At 46.2% G+C, this 22650-nt stretch overlaps 1 protein-coding gene across 3 annotated transcripts in view; it reads left to right on the top strand.

Moving 5' to 3' along the window:
* Gask1a (golgi associated kinase 1A) overlaps positions 1-17293 on the top strand; it is a 55004-nt gene extending 37711 nt beyond the window's left edge. For 2 of the 3 annotated variants that reach the window (XM_004662125.3, XM_045136890.1), the window contains 3 exons: positions 14114-14236; positions 16132-16235; positions 16814-17293. In XM_004662125.3, the coding sequence (XP_004662182.2) occupies positions 14114-14236; positions 16132-16235; positions 16814-17024 (438 nt within the window). In that variant the 3' untranslated portion in view covers positions 17025-17293. The remainder of the gene's footprint in view (positions 1-14113; positions 14237-16131; positions 16236-16813) is intronic. The other variant, XM_045136892.1, reaches the window with a different exon arrangement.
* Positions 17294-22650: the final 5357 nt, after the last annotated feature.

The raw sequence follows: 22650 nt of genomic DNA, 5'->3' as shown, positions 1-22650 counted from the left end.
GAGGATAATTTGATGGGTATAATATGCTCATACCAGACACTAGTAGCTTCCCCTCTAGGGTCTCTGGCCTCCCCAGCTATAGGCTTCTGACTAGGTTTGGAGTACAGGCATGATGTCCCTCCCGTGAAGCGGGCCGCACATCCAGTCTGAGAGGGGACAAGCTCATTGTTAAGCATTTTTCAGCACACGTCTGTTTATATTTGAATCAGCATGGATTTAAAAGGGTTGCATAATTTAAAACAAGAGATGAAACAAGAGTTAGAGAGAAGCAGAGAGAGGAGAATAAAGGTATAACACCAGTTCAGCTTGGTCATGGAAGGTCCCTGCCTCTCTGCCATGGCAGGTGGTAAGCTGGAGTTGCTGGGTAGACAGGGCAAGGTGGGCTCCTAAAGAGAGGCTGTACATCAGGGTGGAGTCCATCTAGGGGCTCTAGCATCTGCTGTTTATCTGCCTGTTGAACACCAGTGTGGTGGTTTTGGGCATGTTTGCAGGGTTCCAACAGTGGCTACACACCATAGAAAGAGAGGAGGGATGGAGAGGGAGAAAAAGAAAGAGAGAGGAAGGAAGGAGGGAAGAAAAGAAGGAAGGGGGATGGAAGGAGAGAAAGAGGGAAGTAAGGAGGAAAGGAACTAAGAAAAGAAGGAAGGAGGGAAGGGAAGAAGGAAGAAAGACAAAAAAATCATGATTCAATCTCAGCAAGGTAGACATGAACTGAATACACAGCTTGCCAGGCTGTTTCTTTGGGGAGCCCTGCTAAAGAAAGGAGTCAACACTAGCCTTCAGGCTTACCTACGGGGTGAGTGGACAGGCCATAGGACAAGACATAGGGCCTTGTCCAGCAGCCATGGCCAATATCTATATTTTTTGGTCCACTGGGGGGAGGAAGGGGGATTTTCAAATATATGTTCCACTATGTGTATCTGGCTTTACAAATGTAATCTCCTCAGAATCAATTTTATAGAACTATATTGAATTCCCAGCACTGTTCAGTAACAAACCCCTCCTGTGCTCATGGGAGCCTTACTAGTGAGAGGCTGCATTTTCACATAGAAGCCATTGGAGAGATGGTTCAGTAGTTAAAGGCACTTGCTTACAAAGCTTGCTGGCCCAGGGTTCAATTCCCTGGTAACTAGGCAAATAGGACCAGATGCACAAAGTGGTGCATGTGTCTGGAATTTGTTTGCAGTGGCAAGAGGCCGTGGTGCACCCCTCTCTCAAATAAATAAATAAATAAAAATATTTAAAATAAATAAAATAGGGCTGGAGAGATGGTGCAGCAGTTATGTCCTTGCCTGCAAAGCCTAATGATCTGAGTTCAATTCCCCAGGACCCATGTAAAACCAGATGCACAAAGTGGCACATGTGCCTGGCGTTTCCAGTGGCTGGAGCCCTGGCATGCCCATTCTACCTCTTCTCTCTCTTTGCCTCTCTCTCTCTCTCTCTCTCTCCCTTAAATAAATAAATAAATAAAATATTTTTAAGTAAAATAAATAAAATGGAAACCATGGAGGCCCAGGAGGTGGCTTAACTCCATACACCACACCCTTCATCACAGAGATACCATTCCCTGGGACAGGAAAGAGCAAATGCAAAAGGTGGTGGGGGCGGGGGGACCCTGGAGCCTAGAGACCCGAGCTGAAGTTCTTCTCAAAGTCTCAAACATCATGCTCACAGGGGCTTTCTGCTCTTCACAGAGCCCCTTTGTTCACCTCATGGGCTGCAGCCTGGAACCCTCCTCAGCTGCCAAGCCTTGCTGTGGTGACAGAAGTCTCTGAAGCCAAGGCATAGGTCGGTGTATGGTCAGAGGCCACTTGGCTGGGGTTGGGCCACCCTTCTGCGGTTGGTTGGATGTCAGTCAAGTCAAACACCAGCATCTGGCTAACATTGCCTTCCTGGAAACCCCCACAAAGCTCCAAAATGTGGGTTCTCTCCACATACACCCAAGATGCTGTCTGACCTGGAGCTGGGTGCAAACCCCAGACAGCACCCACTGAGTTTGGTATGCATGTTTACTTACGTACTTGGGTTTATCCTGCATAAACCTCACTTTTCTGTTTTAGTACTAACAACGTACAGTTTACCCAGACAAAACATACCAGCACTACATCCACATGTCCTTACTCCTTGTTACAGTTAGCTTTGCGTTACTGTCAGAAGACACCTCCTCATGGAGGAAAGGGTTTATTTTGGAGGACAGCCTCAAGGGGAAGCTCCATGATGGCAGTAGAAAATACTGGCATGAGCAGAGGGTGGACATCACCTCCTGGCCAACATCAGATGGACAACAGCAGCAGGAGTGTGTGCCAAACACTGGCAAGGGGAAGCTGGCTATATACCCATAAGCCCACCCCCAACAATACATCACTTCCATGAGACATCAATTCCCAAATTGCCACCGGCTGGGAACCTAGCATTTAGAACACATAAGTTTATGGAAACACCTGTGTCAAACCACTACACTCCCCAAATCCACAGCCAGCCCACATCACACTGTAGTAGTCAGTGGTTACTCCGGCAAAGCTACACAAGACTAAGTGGCTCAAAGACTGGCCCTTTATTCTTTCTATTTTTTTTTTTAACAAGATTTATCTTTATTTATTAGAGACAGAGAGCAAGAGCGAAAGAGAAAGAATGGGCACGCCAGGTCTCCCAGCCACTGCAAATGAACTCCAGATGAAGGCGCCATCGTAAGCATCTGGCTTACATGAGATCTGGAGAATCGAACCTGGATCCTTAGGCTTCATAGGCATGTGCCTTAACCACTAAGCCATCTCTCTATACCCTGCCTTTTTTTTTTTGTTTGTTTTTTTTTTGAGGTAGAGTCTCACTCTGGCCCAGGCTGACCTGGAATTCACTATGTAGTCTCAGGTGGCCTTGAACTCATGGCAATCCTCCTACCTCTGCCTCCTGAGTGATGGGATTAAAGGCATGTGCCACCACACCTGGCTGGCCCTTTATTTCTTACTTAAGTTATCTGAGAGCCAGATGGGTTCCAGGTTGTGGGTGTGGCTTGATTCTATTCCTTATATCTTTTTCTGTAGCCCAAGCTGAAATGGCTGTACCACTCAGTGCAAATTCATCTTGTGAGAACGGTAAAAGCTCAAGAACTCAGTTAAACTACAGGAGACCTCTGCCAGTGTCACCTCTGTTCATATTCCATTGGCCAAAGCAACAAGTTGAGAGCCAGACCCCATGTCAGGGAAAGGAAGTACCCTCTGACCACATTGGAAGGAGAGGAGAGACAATCACATGATCATGTCAATCACTTCTCAAGTCCTCATGCACTGAACACTCATACATGATGAACCTTATATGCCCACATGTGATGCAGGCCCACACACACACACACACACACACACACACTCTTTTCCATGACCCACGCACCCACCCGCTGGTACCCCTGTGGCACTACACACTCAGGAACTGGGGGCTGAATCCAGCTGGTTCCTATAAGGGAGTATACAAAAATGCCTCTAACATGTCTTGTCCAAGGCCAAGGACTCTTGATACCTGTGAGGAAAGTGTAAGAGAAAAGAAAAAGGGAACACCAGATTTGATCTCTACAGACTGTTTTTTATTAGATAAGACAGTGAGGGGCAGCAACCTTCCCGCAGGAAGGAAGCTGAAGCACTGGGCCAAGCTGGGGTGCAAGCTTGTAAGGAGGATCCTAAGAAAAACAGACTGTACCAGCCGCAGGTCCAAGGGAAGTAGATAAGGAACTGTAGTTATTTGTGTCCTTGCTCAGAATAAGCTTTTTAGCCAAATTGTCTCAGAAGGATATCCCAGCCGACGGTTTCTGTTCCCTTGAGGTATTCTGAGCTGAGGGAAGTTAGTTTATCACTCGGCAGTGGACAGGCCTGTGCGGTCATGCTTCTGAGGTTTCTTTATGGCTTGCTAGTCTTGGGGAGAGTTATTAACGTTTTAGCTCCCTCAAGTTTTCAGGGAAGGCTCTTAACCCTTCAGTACCCACCCTGTCACTTCCAACTTTCTCTGGCTGAGATGTTGCTATCTCTCAGACCTTGGCTCTTGGGCACTGGTTGCTTGCACAAGCCTGACTAGTCAAGTGAGCTCTTGCAGCCAGGGGCAGCTCGGACAGGGAGCTGCTGGGGCTGGTTTAGAAAGGCATTGATGTGGGGCTGTGAGGGACACAGGTAGGTACCTACTGCTTCTCTACACATGGTAAGCCAAAGGAGACGGTAAGTCTCAATGGGCCAATGGAAGCTGATGAGTAAACTAGCTTCTCTGAGAGACAAAGTACTGACGATACACGGATGAGATGCTCTCCATCTCATCCCAGGTTGTGTCACGGGAAGAAGGATGAGGAGGAAGTGAGACTTCTGAATGGATGCATGAGGAATAGATTCTGTTGTAATGAACAAAACTGATGTGGGAGCATGTGTGTGCGCATGCACATGCACACTGGCATGTTTGGGAAGAGGGAGGGGCTCAGAAAGCTCTCTGCTGAATATCAGAGGCCATGCAAAAGAATTGAACTTGCTCCAGTGGAGGATACACAGTCTTCTGTTGGGGATACTACAGAGGGTGACTGTACAGCTGAACAGTGATCACCAACCAGTCCAACCTAAGAAAGCCCTGGGACCTGACCAGAGGTCAACGTGTGACAGAAAGTGCTGTATTTCCATTGACCCCCTTTGCCAGGGGCCTCTGTTCTCCTCTAAGTTGTTTTGTGACTTCCCCAGACAGAGAGAGCAATGAAAGACCAAAGAAATGATTCCACCCAAGCCTACCTTGGTGGGCCAATGAGTGTGCTGAGGTTAGATATGGAAGAAGGGTTACTTAAATGGAGTGTGGGTCAGGCAAGAGGATGTACCTGTGCTCCCATGTCAGACGGGCGCAGCACTGCGAGAGGCCTCCATGCATTGGTAGCAGGTCCTTCAAACCTGCTTCAAGACCCTGTGGGATATGCAGCTTTTCCCTCTCCAGCTCCAACTCTGGACAACCAGCCTTGGTTTGGTTCCTAAACCCACCTGGAGCAAGGATGGGAGGGCGGGTATCTCCCCTCCTTGACTGGGGAGCTCTGCTCTGACTTGCCACTGGCCTCCTCCTCTCTGCACCTGGCCTCTCCAGGGTGGAGGCTTCCGCTTGCATATCACTTGCTGGTTTCTTGTTTCCTTTGTTTTTCTTTCTTTGTTTTTGTGTGTATGGGTGCCACATGCGCTTGAGTGGAAGTCAGAGGACAACCTCGGTGTCATTCTGCAGGTGTCATCCACCTTTTCTAAGATGGGGTCTCAGGCCTGGACTTCACTTAGGCTGGACTGGTTGGCCAGTGAGCCTCAGGGATCCACCTGTCTGCACCTGGACTGTGTGGGATTACAAGCGTGTGCCACCATACCTGCCTGTTCTCGTGAGTCCTGGGGATTGAACTCAGGTCCTTATGCTTACTGAGATAGCTCCCAGCCCCCTGAAAGAGCTTTCTTTGGATTTGTTTTCATCATATTTTTCTTAGTTTCATATGTCAACATGTTTTGTTTAGTCTTTTTGCTTTGCAGAAATGTAACCTTTCACTGTTAAAACGATCAAGCTATGCTTCCTCACTTATACATTTGTGATTTTTAAAAAGACACTCTTACTTCAGAGTTATTTAAAAATGTCTCTCCTGCTCCTCATCTATCTTGGGTCCATCTGGAAGTTATTTTTGGAGTAAAGGACAAGGTGTGAAGCAATATATATATTTTTCAGATGGCAGCCCAAATGTCCTAGCAACATTTGTTGGACTCATTCTTTCCCTTCATTTGAAATACTACCTTTCACAGATAGCTTTTTTCCTTATGAATATGAGACTATTTCTGGGCTTTTCTGTTCCAGGAAAGTCTCCATTTATACGCCAGAGCTGCGCTGTGTTAACTGCTGAGCTGTGTGTTCATAAGCAGTGGGGCTTGGTCTCTTCTTGCTCTTTTTCAGTGTTTGCTTATGCACAGTTTTCATGTGAATTCAAGTTGGCTTGTTGTTTCCGTTCCCTTCCCAGACAGTCCTGGGATGTTATTGGAATGAAATTGAATTTTTGTGTCCTGATGGAAAAGCTCTGTCCTAAATTATAGTCACGCTCACATGACAGGAGAGAGCTGCCCATCTGCCCTTGTTTCTCAGAAGCGCCCTGTTTTCTCTGGACATTCATTTTTGAATATTTTTGGATATTTCATCTCCTGTGGCTATTGTAATTCATCTTTTCTTCCAGTTGATATCCAGGCTGGTAGCTTTTGACTGAGTGGTGGCTATGATTTCTATGTGATCTTTTGGTTATTGTCAACCGTAAACTTCATCTTCTTTTTACTGACTTATTTTTTTCTCAATTTTTATTAACATTTTCCATGATTATAAAAAATATCCCATGGTAATACCCCCCCCACTTTCCCCTTTGAAAGTCCATTCTCCATCATATCTCCTCCCCATCTCAATCATTGTACTTACATATATACAATACCAACCTATTAAGTACCCTCCTCCCTTCCTTCCTCTTCCCTTTATATCCCTTTTTTAACTTACTGGCCTCTGCTACTGAGTTTTTTCCTTCTCACGCAGAAGCCCAATCATCCGTAGCTAGGATCCACATATGAGGAAGAACATGTGGCACTTGGCTTTCTGGGCTTGGGTTACCTCACTTAGTATAATCCTTTCCAGATCCATCCATTTTTCTGCAAATTTCATAACTTCATTTTTCTTTACTGCTGAGTAGAACTCCATTGTATAAATGTTCCATTATCTTCATTATCCACTCATCAGTTGAGGGACATCTAGGCTGGTTCCATTTCCCAGCTATTATAAATTGAGCAGCCATAAACATGGTTGAGCACATACTTCTAAGGAAATGAGATGAGTCCTTAGGATATATGTCTAGGAGTGCTATAGCTGGGTCATATGGTAGATCAATCTTTAGCTGTTTTAGGAACCTCCACACTGATTTCCACAATGGCTGGACCAGATTTCATTCCCACCAGCAGTGTAGAAGGGTTCCTCTTTTTCCACAGCCCCACCAATATTTATGATCATTTGTTTTCATGATGGTAGCCAATCTGACAGGAGTGAGATGGAATCTCAATGTAATTTTAATCCTCATTTCCCTGATGTCTAGTGACGTAGAACATTTTTTTAGATGCTTATATGCCATTCATATTTCTTCCTTTGAGGACTTTCTATTTAGCTCCATAGCCCATTTTTTGTTTGGCTTGTTTGATTCCTTATTAGTTAACTTTTTAAGTTCTTTGTATATCCTAGATATTAATCCTCTATCAGATATATAGCTGATGAAGATTTTTTCCCATTCTGTAGGTTGCCTCTTTGCTTTATTCATGGTGTCCTTTGCAGTCTTTGTAATTTCATGAGGTCCCAGTGATTAATCTGTGGTCTTACTGCCTGAGCCATTGGGGTTATATTCAGAAAGTCTTTGCCAAGACCAATATGTTGAAGGGTTCCCCTACTTTTTCCTCTAGCATTTTTGAGTTTCCGGTCTGATGTTAAGGTCTTTAATCCATTTGGACTTAATTCTTGTGCATGGAGAGATAGAAGGATCTATTTTCATTCTTCTACAGACACATATCCAGTTTTCCCAACACCATTTGTTGAAGAGGCTGTCTTTTCTCCAATGAGTATTTTTGGCATTTTTTATCGAATATCAGGTGGCTATAGCTACCTGGACTTACATCTGGGTCCTCTGTTCTTGTCCACTGATCTACATGTCTGGTTTTGTGCCAGTACCACACTTTTTTGTTACTATGGCTCTGTAGTATAGGTTAAAATCAGGTATGGTGATACCACCAGCCTTTTTGTTGTTGTTGTTGTTTAGTGTTATTTTAGATATTCGAGTTTTTTTGTGATTCCAAATGAATTTTTGGATTTTTTTTTATTTCCATGAAGAATGCCTTTAGAATTTTGATGGGGATTGCATTAAATGTGTAGATTGCTTTTGGTAAGATTACCATTTTCACAATATTGATTCTCCCAATCCAGGAACAAGTGATGTTTTTCCACTTCCTAGTGTCTGCTGCAATTTCTTGCTTGAGTGTTTTAAAGTTCTCATTGTACAGATTCTTTATTTCCTTGGTTAGGTTTATTCCAAGGTACTTTATTTATTTATTTATTTTTTTGGATGCAATTGCGAATGGGAGTGATTCTCTGATTTCATCCTCTGTGTGTTTGCTGTTAGCATATATAAAGGTTACTGATTTCTGTGTATTTTTTTTGTATCCTGCTACATGGCTGTAGGTTTTGATCAGCTCTAACAGTTTGCTAGTAGAGTCTTTAGGGTCCTTTATATATAGAATCATGTCATCTGCAAATAATGATAACTTGATCTCTTCCTTTCCAATTTGTATCCCTTTTATGCGTGTCTCTTGCCTTATTGCTATGGCTAAGACTTCCAGAACTATATTAAATAAAAGTGGGGACAGTGGACACCCTTGTCTTGTTCCTGATTTTAGTGGAAAAGCTTCCAGTTTTCCCCATTTAGTAATATGTTGGCTGTAGGCTTGTCATAAAAAGCCTTTATCATATTGAGATATGTTCCTTCTATTCCCAGTCTCCATAAGACTTTTATCATGAAGGGATGTTGGATTTTGTCAAACGCTGTATCTAATGAGATGATCATGTGATTTTTGTCCTTCAATCCATTTATATGATGTGTTACATTTATAGGTTTGTATATATTGAACCATCCCTTCATCTCTGGGATAAAGCCTACTTGGTCAGGGTGAATGATCTTTCTGATATAGTCTTGTATTATTTTTGCCAATATTTTGTTGAGAATTTTTGCATCTTTGTTCATGAGTCAGATTGGTCTGTAGTTTTCTTTTTTTGTTCTATCTTTGTCTGGTTTTGGTATCAGGGTGATGCTGGCTTCATAGAAGGAGTTTGGTAGAATTCCTTCTTTTTCTATTTCATGGAAGCTTAAGAAGCAACCACTCTCATCAATTGACAGGTCATCCCAGGGAAAAAATAAACAGAGAGGCATCTGGACTAAATGAGGTCATAGAAGCAATGGACCTAACAGATATATACAGGACTTTTCATCCAAATCCAATTAGGTCATTTACTCAAGCAAGTAAATGACCTAATGCTTCACCTTAAAGCCTTGGAAAAAGAAGAACAAGGCAAACCAAAAATCAGTAGATGGGAAGAAATAATAAAGATTAGGGCAGAAATTAATGAAATAGAAACAACAACAACAACAAAACAATCCCAAGAATTAATGAAACAAAGAGTTGGTTCTTTGAAAGGATAAACAAGATTGATAAACCCTTAGCAAATCTGCCCAAAAGGAAGAGAGAAGAGACACAAATTAATAAAATTAGAGATGAAAAAGGTAGATGCCAGAGAAATTCAAAAAATCATAGGGATATAGTATAAAAGCATATACTCCACAAAGAATGAAAATCTGAAAGAAATGGATGATTTCCTTGATTTATATGACCTTCCTAAATTAAATCAAGATGGGATTAATCACTTAAATAGACCTATAATAAGCATGGAGATCTGAACAGTTATCAAAAATCTCCCGACTAAAAAAAGCCCAGGCCCAGATGGATTCACTGCTGAATTTTACCAGACCTTCTTTTTACTTACTTTTTAAAAAATATATATTTTAGTTTTATTTATTTATTTGACAGAGAAAGGGGGAGAGAGAGGGAGAGAATGGGAGCACTAGGGCCTCCAGCTACTGCAAATGAACTCCAGACATGTGCACCCCCTTGTGCAACTGGCTAACAAGGGTACTGGGGAATCAAACCTGGGTCCTTTGGTGTTGCAGGCAAACGCCTTAACTGCTAAGCCATCCCTCCAGCCCCTTATTTATTTAGTTATTTATTCATTTATTTATTTTTATTGTCCTTTTCTGAAGTAGGATCTCACTGTAGCTGAGGCAGACCAAAAGCTCTGTAGCTCCAGGCTGGCCTTGAACTCACAGAGATCCTCCCACCTCAACCTCCTGAGTGATGGGACAAAACGTGTGTTCACCATGCCTGGCTTGCCTGTCATGAATGGCTTCCTGGCTTCATTTCCTTTTCTAGAGACTTATCATGAAATATGCTGACATTTTTTGAAGAATGATTCTATTTATTATTTACTTTGTATGTGCCTATTTATATGCTCATGCAGGTGTGTGTATCTGTGTGTGCCTGGTGTGTACTGGCCAGAGGACAATCTTGAGTGGTGTCCCCAGGTGCTGTCCCCCATTTTCAGACAGGATCTCTCAGCTTGGAATTCACAGCTCATGCTTGCAAAGCAAGCAGGAGAGTGACTGTTAGTGTGGAGTCACTCCCTTTAAGCTCACACTATGAGCTCCCCAAAGCTTCACCTGACTGTGTGTATGTGCCTGTGCCTGTGCGTGTGCGTGTGTGTGTGTGTGTGTGTGTGTGTGTGTGTGCGCGTGCGCGCGCGAGACAGAGAGAGGGCAACCTCATGGTGTTTCTCAGGAACATAATCAATAAACGTCTTTGAGACAAGGTCTTTCTCTGGAGCTCACCAAGTAGGCTAGACTGGCTGGCCAGCTATCCCCAAGGATGCTCCTGTCTCCACTTCCCCAGCACTGAGATGACAAGCACTACCATGCCCAGCTTTCCATAAGCAGGTCCTGGGGATCAATGTCAGGTCCTCGTGCTTGCATAGCCAGCACTTTGCTGAGAGAGCCATCTCCCCAGCTCTTACTGAATTCCTTAAGAGCCAGCTTTCTCACCCCCTTCATAGAGATGTTAGGTGTGCTAAGAAAGTCTAGATCTCCTCTGACCTCTGCCAGGGAGTCTGCAGGGTTTAGTCAAAGGCCCGAGGCAACCGCATCCTGTGCTGACCTCCTCTGGCCTTCCCTCTTTGCACACATGGGTCTGGTAGCCCTTCTTAGCAGATGATGGTGTCTTGTCCCACCCAGATAATCCTGCTTGTGGGGTAACGGAGCCAGGCCTCCCCTGAAGCCTGAGCAGGGAGGTGAGTATGGTGGGTAGGTTTCCAGTGACCCCAGTCCTCCCTGGTTTACCCCACTATACCCTTCATGCTGCCATCCAGCCAGTGTTTCACTCATTCTCACTGTCCAAACACCTCACTGGGTTGGGAGAAGGCTCAGTGGTTAAAAGTGCTCACTGCACAATTCTGAAGGCCACAGTCTGACCACCCCAAACCCACGTGAAGTCAGATGCAAGTGGTTCATGTGTGTGAAATCCCAACATGCCTACGGCAATGGGAGGCAGTCAGTTGACTCCTTAAGCCCAAGGGCTAATCTCATGTTCACAGTAGTGAAACAAGAGTCTGTCTCAAACAAGGTAGGTGAAGACTAACACCCTAACTTTGTTCTCTGACTCACACACACATGCTGTGGCACCTCACTCATGCACACACATACGTATACAATGCACACACGAAAATGTGCATATACATATACTGAACACACTCTGGGTACTGGATCAAATTGAGGCAAGTCTTCATTTTTGCTGTCTAAGAATTCACAGTCCCTGATGCTGGAGAACACACGGCTGCTACATGATCTTGAAGTGGCCAGAGCCAGGCTGCCCGGATTCAGATATAGAACCACTTTCTAGCTGTGTGGCCATCAGCAGGACAGCCAGCCTCCATGACTCACAGTCAGCCTTACCATCCAAATAGCAAGTATCCCTCTTGTCTTGGTGCACTGTGCTGGGCAAAGCTCTCAGAAGGGCACCCACAGAGTTGGGGCACTGCAAGGGTGCAACTAAAGCCTCTGTACTGAGTCATAGCACTGCTGGGTTGGCTCAGGGCACCAGATTGTAAAGGAGTCTCATTTCTTTGGGTAACGCCCCATTTTTTTTCCTTTTCTAAAAAGCAGGGAGAAAGATAAAATCCTGAAGGAATATGGGATGAAACTTAAGCTCCATGATGTTTGGTGTCTGTCAAAATCTACCTTCTTTGCAGTGGAAAGAAAAATTCACCAGACAGCGTGGCAAAATAATCACACAGACACCCTGACTGACAAGCTATTCCTGTTAGACATCCAAATGGGCATAGACTGGGAGCCAGCATATCATGCGGGCCAACTCTTGTCATAGCTTCCTAGGCAAATAAATGCCATGTGAGTGAAAATCTACATGCACTGGCCTAGAGATGGCCAGGATGGAGCTGGCAGGACCAGACTGACTGGCTGTCAGGAATGGAGCTCAGGCCAGACTGGTTACTGTGTTCCAGGCTTTCTGGAGCTGCCTACCACGGATCCTCCTCTCCCAGAGAGCTCAAGCTGGCGGTTTCTGTGTCATCAACACCTTCACACTCTGGCCCAGGCTTGCGCCATAACCCTTGCTCCATTTCAGACCCTGGGCCTGGGCCTACAGCGCTGGGTGAGCCAGAGAGAGGCTAGCCCTTCCCTAGGGGGAAACTGGTTAGTCCTGGGGCCTCAGGCAACAGAGCTGTCCACAACCACCACACCCTGCTTTACATATATCCTCAGCCAGTGTGGTTCTCCTGCGGCCCCCCCCCCACCCCCAGAGTATCAAGCACTGTGTGTGTGTGTGTGTGTGTGTGTGTGTGTGTGTGTGTGTGTGTGTACATGAATGTAGGTGTGCATGTGGAGGCCACAGGTCAATTTAGAGTACCTTTCTTTATCACCCTCCACCTTATGCTTTTTTAAAAAATTTTTTGTTCATTTTTATTTATTTGAGAGTGACAGAGAGAGAGAGCGAGAGCGAGAGTGAGAGAGAGAGAGATAGAGAGAGAGAGAGAGAAAGAGGCAGTGTGGCTTCGTGCCACACTGGGAAGCTCCTTAGCTCTTCCAGTGCAAAAGCAGTGTACAATAGGAATGCTGTCCCACAGCCTGCCTCAGGCCACCTCAGAGAAAAGAGCTGAGGCAGGGATCTGTCTAGAGCAGACTGTCACAAAAGCCCTTTGACATCTAAGAGGGAAGGAATCTTTGTCACCATCCCGCTGGCTGAAGGTCCTTTGGCTCTTCCCAGATAGAAATCTGAAATAAGGCAGGAGAGGCTCCTCCAGTTCTGGTCTCTAATAGCTGTCTTTCCCCTCAGTGGGGGGCACTGATGAGTGGTAGCAGTAAGAGGCAGAAGTTGTAGCAAGTAGCAGCTTCTAGCCTTCCCGTCAGTGTTACTGGCTTTCTTGAGTTCTTGTATTGCTACCTTCAAAGAATTATGGGTGCAGACATAGTGAAAGGGCAAGTTAGTCGACATTTATTTTTTAGAAAGTAAAGTAGAAAGTTCTTGAGCTTGAAGGGGTCCCAATTGGGTGATCTGCTTGGTGGCTTGTATCAAGGGTCTCTTAGGACCCCTTAAGGATGTAAATTAGGCTTCAAGTCAGTATGGGCTGGGCTGGTTACTTCAAATGTACATGCAGGTGAAGGAATTAGGCAAAGGGATATGGGTTCCTGCAGGAAAGTTTCAAGGAGGGGGCTGGAGAGATGGCTCAGCAGTTAAAAGGCACTTGCTTGCAATGCTTGACTGCCTGAGTTCTATTCTCCAGCACTCACATAAATCCAGATGCATAATGTGGTACATGTGTTGGAGTTCATTTGTAGTAGAAGAAGGTCCTGGTACACCCGTTCTCTCTCTGTCTTCCTCTTTGTCTATCTCTTATCTTTCCTTCAAATATAAACATAAAATATTCTTTAAAAAGTTCCAAGGAGGAAAATCTAAATTTCTAAGAAGGAGAATGAAGTAAGTAAGTAAGCACGTAAGACAGAAAGGGAAGGAAGGAAGGAAGGAAGGAAGGAAGGAAGGAAGGAAGGAAGGGAGAAAGAAAGGAAGAAAGAAAGAAAGAAAGAAAGAAAGAAAGAAAGAAAGAAAGAAAGAAAGAAAGAAAGAAAGAGAGAGAGAGAGAGATTGATTAGAGGCTGGTGGTCAGCCATTTTGGTGAGTCAGAGCCTTTTGGATTTTGGATTTCAGTTCCTGGGCTCTGTTTTCTAGACTCATCTCTCATAATATAAAACTTATAAAATCTCTGTTTATGGGCTCTGTCAGGACATATAGACATGTGTTTATTCCTTTTAGGTCTGTAGCCCTGACTAGCTGTAAGATGAGGACTACTTTATTCACAGTCCCCACCATCAGGAACCTTAGCCCTGTAAGTGCTACAGTCCTCACAGAGGCCTGGGACATTGGGGCGCTGTACCATGCTCCTCAGAGCCTGGGTGTCTCTGCAGGTCCATGATCGCCTGGATCGTTACTGCTGTGGCTTCGAGCCTGAGCCCTCAGACCCCTGTGTGGAAGAAAGACTCCGAGAGAAATGCCAGAACTCAGATGAGCTGCGGCTGGTCCACATCCTGGTATGTCCTTTGTCACCTACGGACTGGGCCCTACCTCTCCTGTGGGAGCTGCTGCTACTGAGTTTCAGAGCTGGTGTGACGTGGGGTTCCCTGACCCCACTCTTTTTGTTGGCAGAACCTTTGCTTAAATCATGCTTTCCAGGAAGCTACTATATATAAAAGTGACAAGATAGAGCTCTGAGGGCAGGGTAGAGGTGGGTGAGGGATGGAGCCCTGTTTTTACTATCTATTCCACCCCCAAGACACTCCAGGGAACTCCGAGAGCCTGCAGAGGTAGATCTAGGGAACTTGGCTCTGAGTGGGAGGCAGAAGAGGCAGAGTGTGGAGGAGCCAGGGTCCCAAAGGTGTAATCTCACTGCTTAAGTCTGGGTTTCTAGAAAGGGCCATAGGAGAGCAGCATGGTATTGTGGAGAATGCATGGGAATGGAGTTTGTGTATGGGTTGTAGGCTAGAGGGACCCCTCATGCTCCCAAGCTCTTCATATTTGTGTGTGTGTGTGTGTGTGTGTGTCCACATTCATGTAGGTACATGGCACAGTGCATATGTCGAGATCAGAGGACAACTGTCCCGTGTCAGTCTTGCCTTCCATTTCTTTTGAGGCAGGGTCTCTCTGTTTACCACTGAATTTGCCATACTAGCTTGCCAGTGAACTTCCAAGTTATTGTCTCTGCTTCTCTCCTTTTAAAAAAATATTTTTAAAAATTATTTATTTATGAGAGAGAGAGAGAGAGAGAAAATGGGCATGCCAGGGCCTCTAGCCACTGCAAATAAACTCCAGACACATGCACCACCTTGTGCATCTGGCTTATGTAGGTCCTGGAGAATCAAACCTGGGTCCTTAGGCTTCGCAGGCAAGTGCCTCAACTACTAAGCCATTTCTCCAGCCCTCGGCTTCTCTTCTTGATGTAGATATGCTAGGATTACAGGCGCTAACCCCACAGCATCTGGCTTTTATGTAGGTTTGTCAGTTCTGGGGATCTGAACTCAGCTCTTCACACTTGCACAGCAGCTCTTTGTCCACGGAGCCATCTCTGCAGCCCATATCACTTGTTTTAAATATAAAGAGTTCTTTGTTGCTTGTTTTGGTGTTTCAGAAAAGATTGGGAAGCCGGGCTGTGGTGGTTCATGCCTTTCTTTAAGCCCAGCACTCAGAAGACAAGAGGTAGGAGGATGACAGTGAGTTCGAGGCCACCGTGACACTACATAGTACATTCCAGGTCAGCCTGGGCTAGAGTGAAACCCTACCTCGAAAAAAAAAAAAAACAGGAGATGTTACACTTTGGTAATAGAATATATGAGTATATTCAGGATTTTCTGGGGATAAAGGGCATCGTATGTGTCTTGATGATGCTCAGGCATAGGTGGTAAGAGGAGCATATGTGCATACGTGTGCACATGTGTAGTGTGCATGAGCATGCATGTGTGTTATGAAGCTGATGGTGTGAGAAATAGGCTTTTTCACCTGCCAACTCCCACCATGCTCCTGACCCAGTTAGTCACCGCAGCAGCGGTCAGCCCCTGCCTTGCTATTTAGCAGGTGCTATTGGTCCTCAGCCCTGCAGGTCCAGGTTGAGCCAGCTCAGCTACCTACTAGCTGTGTGACCTTGTGTAAATGAACTTATCAATATGTCCGCGCCTGTAAAGTGAGACGGACACTATTATATTAGCTCCTCCCTCCTCAGTTTCTGGGACGATTCACTGAGATGATCTACAGTAAGTGCCTGGGGTACGGCAAGCCCTCTGCAGTGGGCCATTTGGATAAGCAGGCTAGACTGGGCACTGACAGCTGAGGAGCCCGGGCCCTTAGCGCTGTACAGTCCATAAGTGCCAGCTATACTCCACCATCACTCACCCTTACCCACAGCTATCTCTGCCCATCTTCTTCTTCCTCCAAGGTCCGAAGCAGTGATCCATCTCACCTGGTGTACATTGACAATGCTGGAAACCTTCAGCATCCCGAGGAAAAGCTGAACTTCCGGCTGCTGGAGGGCATAGACAGGTGAGGGTGGGCGGGTGGAGGCTCAGGGGACGAGGCTTGGCCGCTTTGCTGTTGACTGCAGGGCCTTAAGCCATGGCTCCCAAGAAGGACACAGTCCATCAGTCAAAGCTGGTGCATCTGAGGCTCTTGAGGTCTGGGAGTCATGGGAAAGCTGGGAGGGGATACACTGGGCAGGCCCGGCTGCCCTGAGTGGTGTGTGAAGGACACCTAGTCCCTGGCTGTGGGTGGGAGAGCTCCCCTGGGAGTCTGTTCTTCCCTGCTCACTCTGGGAAGGCAGCGTAGCCTTCTCAGAGCTCACTGGGGCCCTGCATTTGCCATGCTGCGCACAGGATGGAAGAGTTAATTACCATCTTCTCTGTGGGATGGAACCCCTAGAGCCCCGTCCTCTGCTTTCCCAACTCGGCAGGTCAAAGAACCCTCTGGTAAGGAGTTGGCAGGCAGAGGCTTGGGGAGACCGTGCTGATGCTGCCAGCGTTCTCCCGCTGCCATGCCTTGGCTGTTTGACTCCACCATTCCATGGATCTCTGGGGTCACAACGTGTTTTTCTTTCTTTCTTGGCTCTGGGGACCCGGTCTTAGGCTTCCCGAGGCTGCCGTGCAGGTTCTTGCCTCAGGGTGTCTACAGAACTTGCTGCTCAAGTCCTTGCAGATGGATCCGGTGTTCTGGGAGAGCCAAGGTGGGGCCCGTGGTCTGAAGCCGATTCTCCGGACCCTGGAGAGGCGAGGGCAGGTCCTGCTGACACACATCCGGAACCATAACCTCACGCTCTTCAGGGATGAGGACCCATGAGCCCACCACTGCCCGTGGCCCTGCTGGAAGTTAGCCCCACGACACAAACCTGAACTGATGTGATCATCCCAATGGACTTACTACCCTGAGGACAGCTGACCATCCTTAGGGAAAATGGGAGAAGCTGGAGAATGGAGAGCACATGGATTTCATGGGATGTTTCCTCTGCTGCAGATGGTGGAGTGGTGTCAATCTCACATTCCTGTCTAGCTTCTTGGCTCTGGCCTTTAGCTTCCTTCTACCAATAAAAATGTATTTTGTTTTGGTGACCCAATGAGTTGAATTAGAGTTGCTTACTTGAGCATGGGTCAGGTGCTATTTACAGGAACATGGGAAATTTATCAGCAGCTACACCACAGAAGAAAATGTCTCCTCCCCCAGCAACCACTGACCATCAATAGCTCCTTCAGGGAGGGGGAGGAGCTCCTCCCCCATATGTGACCAAATTTGCACAGGTCTAGCCTTGTGCAGGTCTTCACAGCTGCTGTACATTCATGAGTGCAATGGCCATGTCATGTCCAGAGGACGGTATTCCACAGCATTGCTCCCCATCCTTCAGCTCCTATAGTCATTCTGTCCCCTCTTCCTTCCTTCTCTTTCTTTCTTTCTTCCTTCTTCTTTCATGAGAGAGAGGGGGTTGAACTGTTGGGCAAGGGCCTCCAGCCACTGATATCAAACTCCAAATGTATGTGCCACGTTATGCACATGCACGACCTTACACATGCATCACCTTGTGCATCTGGCTTACATAGAATCTGGAGAGTTGAACATGGGTCCTTAGGCTTAGCAGGCAAGTGCCTTAGCTGCTAAGCAAATTTCCAGCCCACCTCTTCTTTTTAAGATATTTTATTTATATATTTTCAAGTAGAGATAGAAGAGAGACAGAGAGAATGGGCATACCAGGGCCACCAGTTGCTGCAAACTCCAGATGCATGCATTACTTTATGCATCTGGTTTTATGTGAGTACTGAGGAATCACACCTAGGTCCTTAGAGTTTGCAAGCAAGTGCCTCAACTGCTGAGCCATCTATTCATCCCTGTCCCCCTCTTCTTTGATGTCATCTGAGCCTTGGAGTGGGTGATACAGATGCTGAACACTCAACAGTCACTTCTTAGCACCTCGATTACTTTATAATTTTTAAATCGAAACCAGAATTGAGGAAGAATAAACTTTTTTTTGTTGTTGTTTTTTTGAGGTAGGGTTTCACTGTAGCTCAGACTGACATGAAATTTACTACATAGTCTCAGGGTAGCCTTGAACTTCACAGCAATCCTCCTACCTCTGCCTCTCAAGTGCTGGGATTAAAGGCATGCACCACCATGCCTGGCAAGAGAAAAGCTTTTAAACCTCAGAGTTTAGTTTCTCTGGGCCAAGTTTCAGTCAAAGTAAATTTCAGCCCCAGGAACCAGTTCAAAGAGATCTTTCTTGGGTTGTTTTGCATGTTTTGGTTGGGCATATACACATGCCCATTGTGGTGGCTTGAATCAGCTGTTCCCCATACACTCATGTGTTGTGAATGATTGGTCTCCGGCTGGTGGCAATTTGGGAGGTGGAGCCTTGCTGGAGCAGGTGTGTTGTTGGAGGTGGTCTTGGTGCTATAGCCAGCTGGGCTAGAGCTGGGCTCACTTTCCTGCTGCTGTTTTCCACCTGTTGTGGCAGAGGTGATGTTGAGCCTATGCTCAGGCCATGCTTTCCTCGGCCATTATGAAGCTTCTCCTTGAGACTGTGATCCAAAATAAAGCCGTTCCTCTCTCCAGCTGCTTTGGGTCAGGTGCTTTATCCAGCAACAAGAAGATAACTGCAACACCTGTATACCTCTACACTTGTGCACACACAGCTATGCACTTGTGCCAAGAGCCATTATGCAATACAGGGACAGTGCACAGAAATTCTTGAACATTTTTATTGATGCAAGGAGTTAAAAGGCCAGGGCAAAGAAGGCAGACAGGAATGTAAGCTTGATCCCAGCGCCACCACACCATCCAGGTCCTCTGTGTTTCTATGAGCTCTTTTCCTTGTTACTTTCTAGAGATCTTGGACTCTAATGATCACAGTTGGTCCTTTCTGTCTGACATGTATTTTCTCTCAGCCTGTCCTGTGTGTCTTCACTTTGGTTAGGAGTCTTTTGCCTTTCAGTCTTAGAATCTTCTTAGAGAGACCAACATGGCTTCATGACTGTCTAAGTACTATTTGCATAGTGTTTCTTGTTTACAAAAGGTCAGAGTGCATGTATGATGAAGTATTTCTTTTATTCTAAGTCTAAATTCCTATGAAGCTGAGAATGAGGTGTCAGGGATAATTGGAGTTTCCTTTTCCCCAATGGACAGACAGTTGTTCTAGTGTGATTACGTGGGTTTTCTTTCTCTACTGATCTGAAAGTACACTCTTATCAGACACAGAGAGGCCCCTTTGTGAACTATAGTCTGTTCTTTGCATAGTATTCTTAAATCCCTGCTTTGGTAGGGCACTGTTTTAATTACAGTTGCTTTGATTGTTTTACTTTCTGGCAGGTCAAGTTTCCATCCTGCCATTCTACTTACCTTTGCTGTCTTCTGCACATCTGTCTTTATGGGTGACATGGATCTGTGAAGCTTGCCATCCTTCTCCCACGTCCTCACAATCCTGTTGGTGTTGGGTTTACAGGAACCTAGCCATCTGGTGGAGTGCTTGTGTGGATTCTTCTTTTGTGAGCTCTAGCAACACTTTAAAGTCTTTCTCCAAAATAAGTTCACTTTTTGGTATGTGTGAGGATATGTGCATAGTATGTATGTACATATATGTGTGCAGATGTTCATGCCTCATGTGCATGTGTGCACAGGCTAGAGGAGAATGTCAGGAGTCACCCTGTACTGCTTTTCTACATTGTTTCCTTGAGATGGAGTCTCACACTGAACCTGGAGCTAGGGTAAGCAAGAGTGGGTGAGGGAGAAGAAAGAGGCATGTGCAAAAGACATGGGAAGGGAGATGGGGGAGAGAGATGCACACACCTGTAGCAGGAGAGCCAAAAAGAGAGTGAAGGTGTGTTGGATGTAGCCAGGGCCCTGGGTTAAAGCAAACCTAAGCTGTCTGACACGAAGGCCCCAGGCTATGGAGAGGTCGCAGCAGCCTGAAATGCCGGTCATATCTCGGGGATCAGACTGGCAGGGGAGCTCCTCCCCCATTCTCAGGGGGTGCATTGAGCCAGGGTCTTCCCCCATTCTTGGGGGGTACAGTGAGCCTGGACCCCAGGAAAAAATCTTGGACTCCAAGATCGGCAGGAAGTAAGGCAACTCCCTCTCCAAATGCAGGATACTGGACATTCAGATAAGACTTAGGCTTTGCCCATAACCCTGTGACTTTTGGCCAGTTGCCTAGGTGGTATATGGAATCAGCCAGCAACCTTTGTACAGCCCATCCCCCTGTACCATCTACCTTCACTTTACCATTGCCTACATGCTGGAATGTATGTCTCCCTATGCTAATTAGGCATCAGCAAGCAGCCTTGTACCAATCCAATCCCCTCAGGACCCTCAACTGCTTATAAACCCATTTCCCTATTGATTAAACCGAGCTGTTCACACAGACTGTCTCCCAAGAGTGATTATTTCTCTTGTGGGCTCACCACCATGGTTGCCTAGGCTTCTTGGGGGTCTATGGCTGGCCTGAGGACCCAGGAACCCACAAAGGTGGGCTGAGGAGTGGGTTTTATGGGAGAAAGTGAGAAACTGACCTGTGAGGGAGGGGCCTTGGGTGATGTGCAGAGGTATGGGATGGGTGGAGGTGGCCTTCCCTCTTCTTAGCCCAGAGGTGTACTTAATTACCACACCAGGAGGCAGTCCCAAAGTTCTAGGTTACCATGGCCGGGTTGGTAGGGGAGAGAGGGGGTGGGTAGAGATCTCTGAGACTAACACTCAGGGTACATTACCACATGTAGCACTGCAGGCCAGCTCAGCAATGGCTCCATTTATGGACACTCCCCTCACTGGTCTCTTCCTCCCACTGGGGAGACAGGTGCCATGAGGAATGTGGCCTATGAATCAAAGAATTGAAGATTTTTTCTTTTTGACCTTGTGGGTAGGTCTGATCACCTCCATTTGCTGGTGATATAGAGAACAGGAGAGGGACTTGCAGGTCACCAATCTTACGGACTGAAGGGTAGACTTCTAACCAGGCAGGAACTATGCTAGCAGGCCCAGCCCCCGGAACCAACTCTGAAAGACACTCCAACTGGCTTCCCAGATGCCTGGACATCTTCCCTCCTTCTTCACTGGTCTTGGGTTCAGATGTCACGAAGGGGCAGAGCCAGGAGCAAGGAGCAGCTGACTACAATGCTTCATCACACCTAGTCAGCTCTTTGCTGAGTCTTCTCAGTCTATGGACTGTGCCTTTCCCACAAATCGACAACATCACTTATTTTCTGTCCTGTCAAGACAACCTCTCAGGGACTTTGGTGCTTGCCCTGTGCCTCCCCAGCCACTTCCTCTGTAGAACAATGTGCTAAGAAAGCAGCCAATCTGCTGAGTCAGGTTGTCCCATCAACCCTGGGAGAGGCTGCCAGTGCCACAGCTTGTGAGATCTGCAGCACAGGGGTGGGCTGAGCTTTCTGCTTAGCTTCAGGAAAATGGGTCTGAAGACCAGCCAAGGGGCTGAGGAGATAGCCCAGTGGGCACAGTGCTTGCCTTATAAGCCTGATTTCAATCCCCAGAACTCAGATATATATAAACGTATGACTTATTTATATCTTCTTAGATTTTGATTAGCCCTCCCTCCACCTTTTCTTTACCCAATCTCTTCCCCTGACCTCACTTAGGCCTTTTTACCACCACTAATCTGTTCTTCTACTTATATATAATACCATCCTATTAAGTACCCTCCTCCCTTTCTATTCTCTTTATATCTCCTTTCTAGCTTACTGGCCTCTGCTACTGAGTTAAGTCATGTGGAAACCTACTTTTTTGGACAATGGAACACTCAGAAGCCATAGATTGTTACTAGAAAATTTTCAGTGCCAGGAATGGGATACCTTCCAGTGAGTTGTTGGCCAGGGAGATCCCTGATACCCCCAAAACCTTATAGGCCATTGCTGAGACCCTTGGTTTCTCATCAGGAAGACATGGTAAGACCCTACTGCTGAAAACTCTACATACTTGGGCTGCAAGGTCACTGAGAAATCTTGCTGGAGCTGAGCTGAAAACCTCCATGCAGACCAGCTGGCAGAAAGCTGGAAAAAGATACGCTGCATGCAGTTCAATGGAGAGGGAGAAATCATCAGTGGAGATACTCGAACAGTAGACACTGCAAGCCTTAAATCTGGCCAGCCAGGCCAAATGAGCCAATGGGTGCAATAGTGGCATGTCTGTTATGGGGAAACCAACAGCTCTTTAATTGGATTGGGGGCCTACTCCATGGGAGGGAATACATCCCTGATACTGAAAAATCTACAATAGGGGTAGTCATGAGTCCAGGGGTGTAACGTCTGATGGTATCTGGCTAGTGGATATACTATGCTCACCAAATTACCCATTAAGTACTTCTCTTAATATTCATACCCATATATTAATGCTACTCTCACTTTTGGTTAGAGAAGCTTCTCTTTTCAGATGGCAGTGACCTTGGGATGACCCAGAAGGCATCATGGTGCTGAGA

This window comes from Jaculus jaculus, chromosome 17 (genome assembly GCF_020740685.1).
Source record: "Jaculus jaculus isolate mJacJac1 chromosome 17, mJacJac1.mat.Y.cur, whole genome shotgun sequence".
In the NCBI taxonomy this organism is placed as follows: domain Eukaryota; kingdom Metazoa; phylum Chordata; class Mammalia; order Rodentia; family Dipodidae; genus Jaculus; species Jaculus jaculus.
The sequence above is the reverse complement of the archived record's forward strand: the minus strand, read 5'-3'. Positions and strand labels throughout refer to the sequence as shown.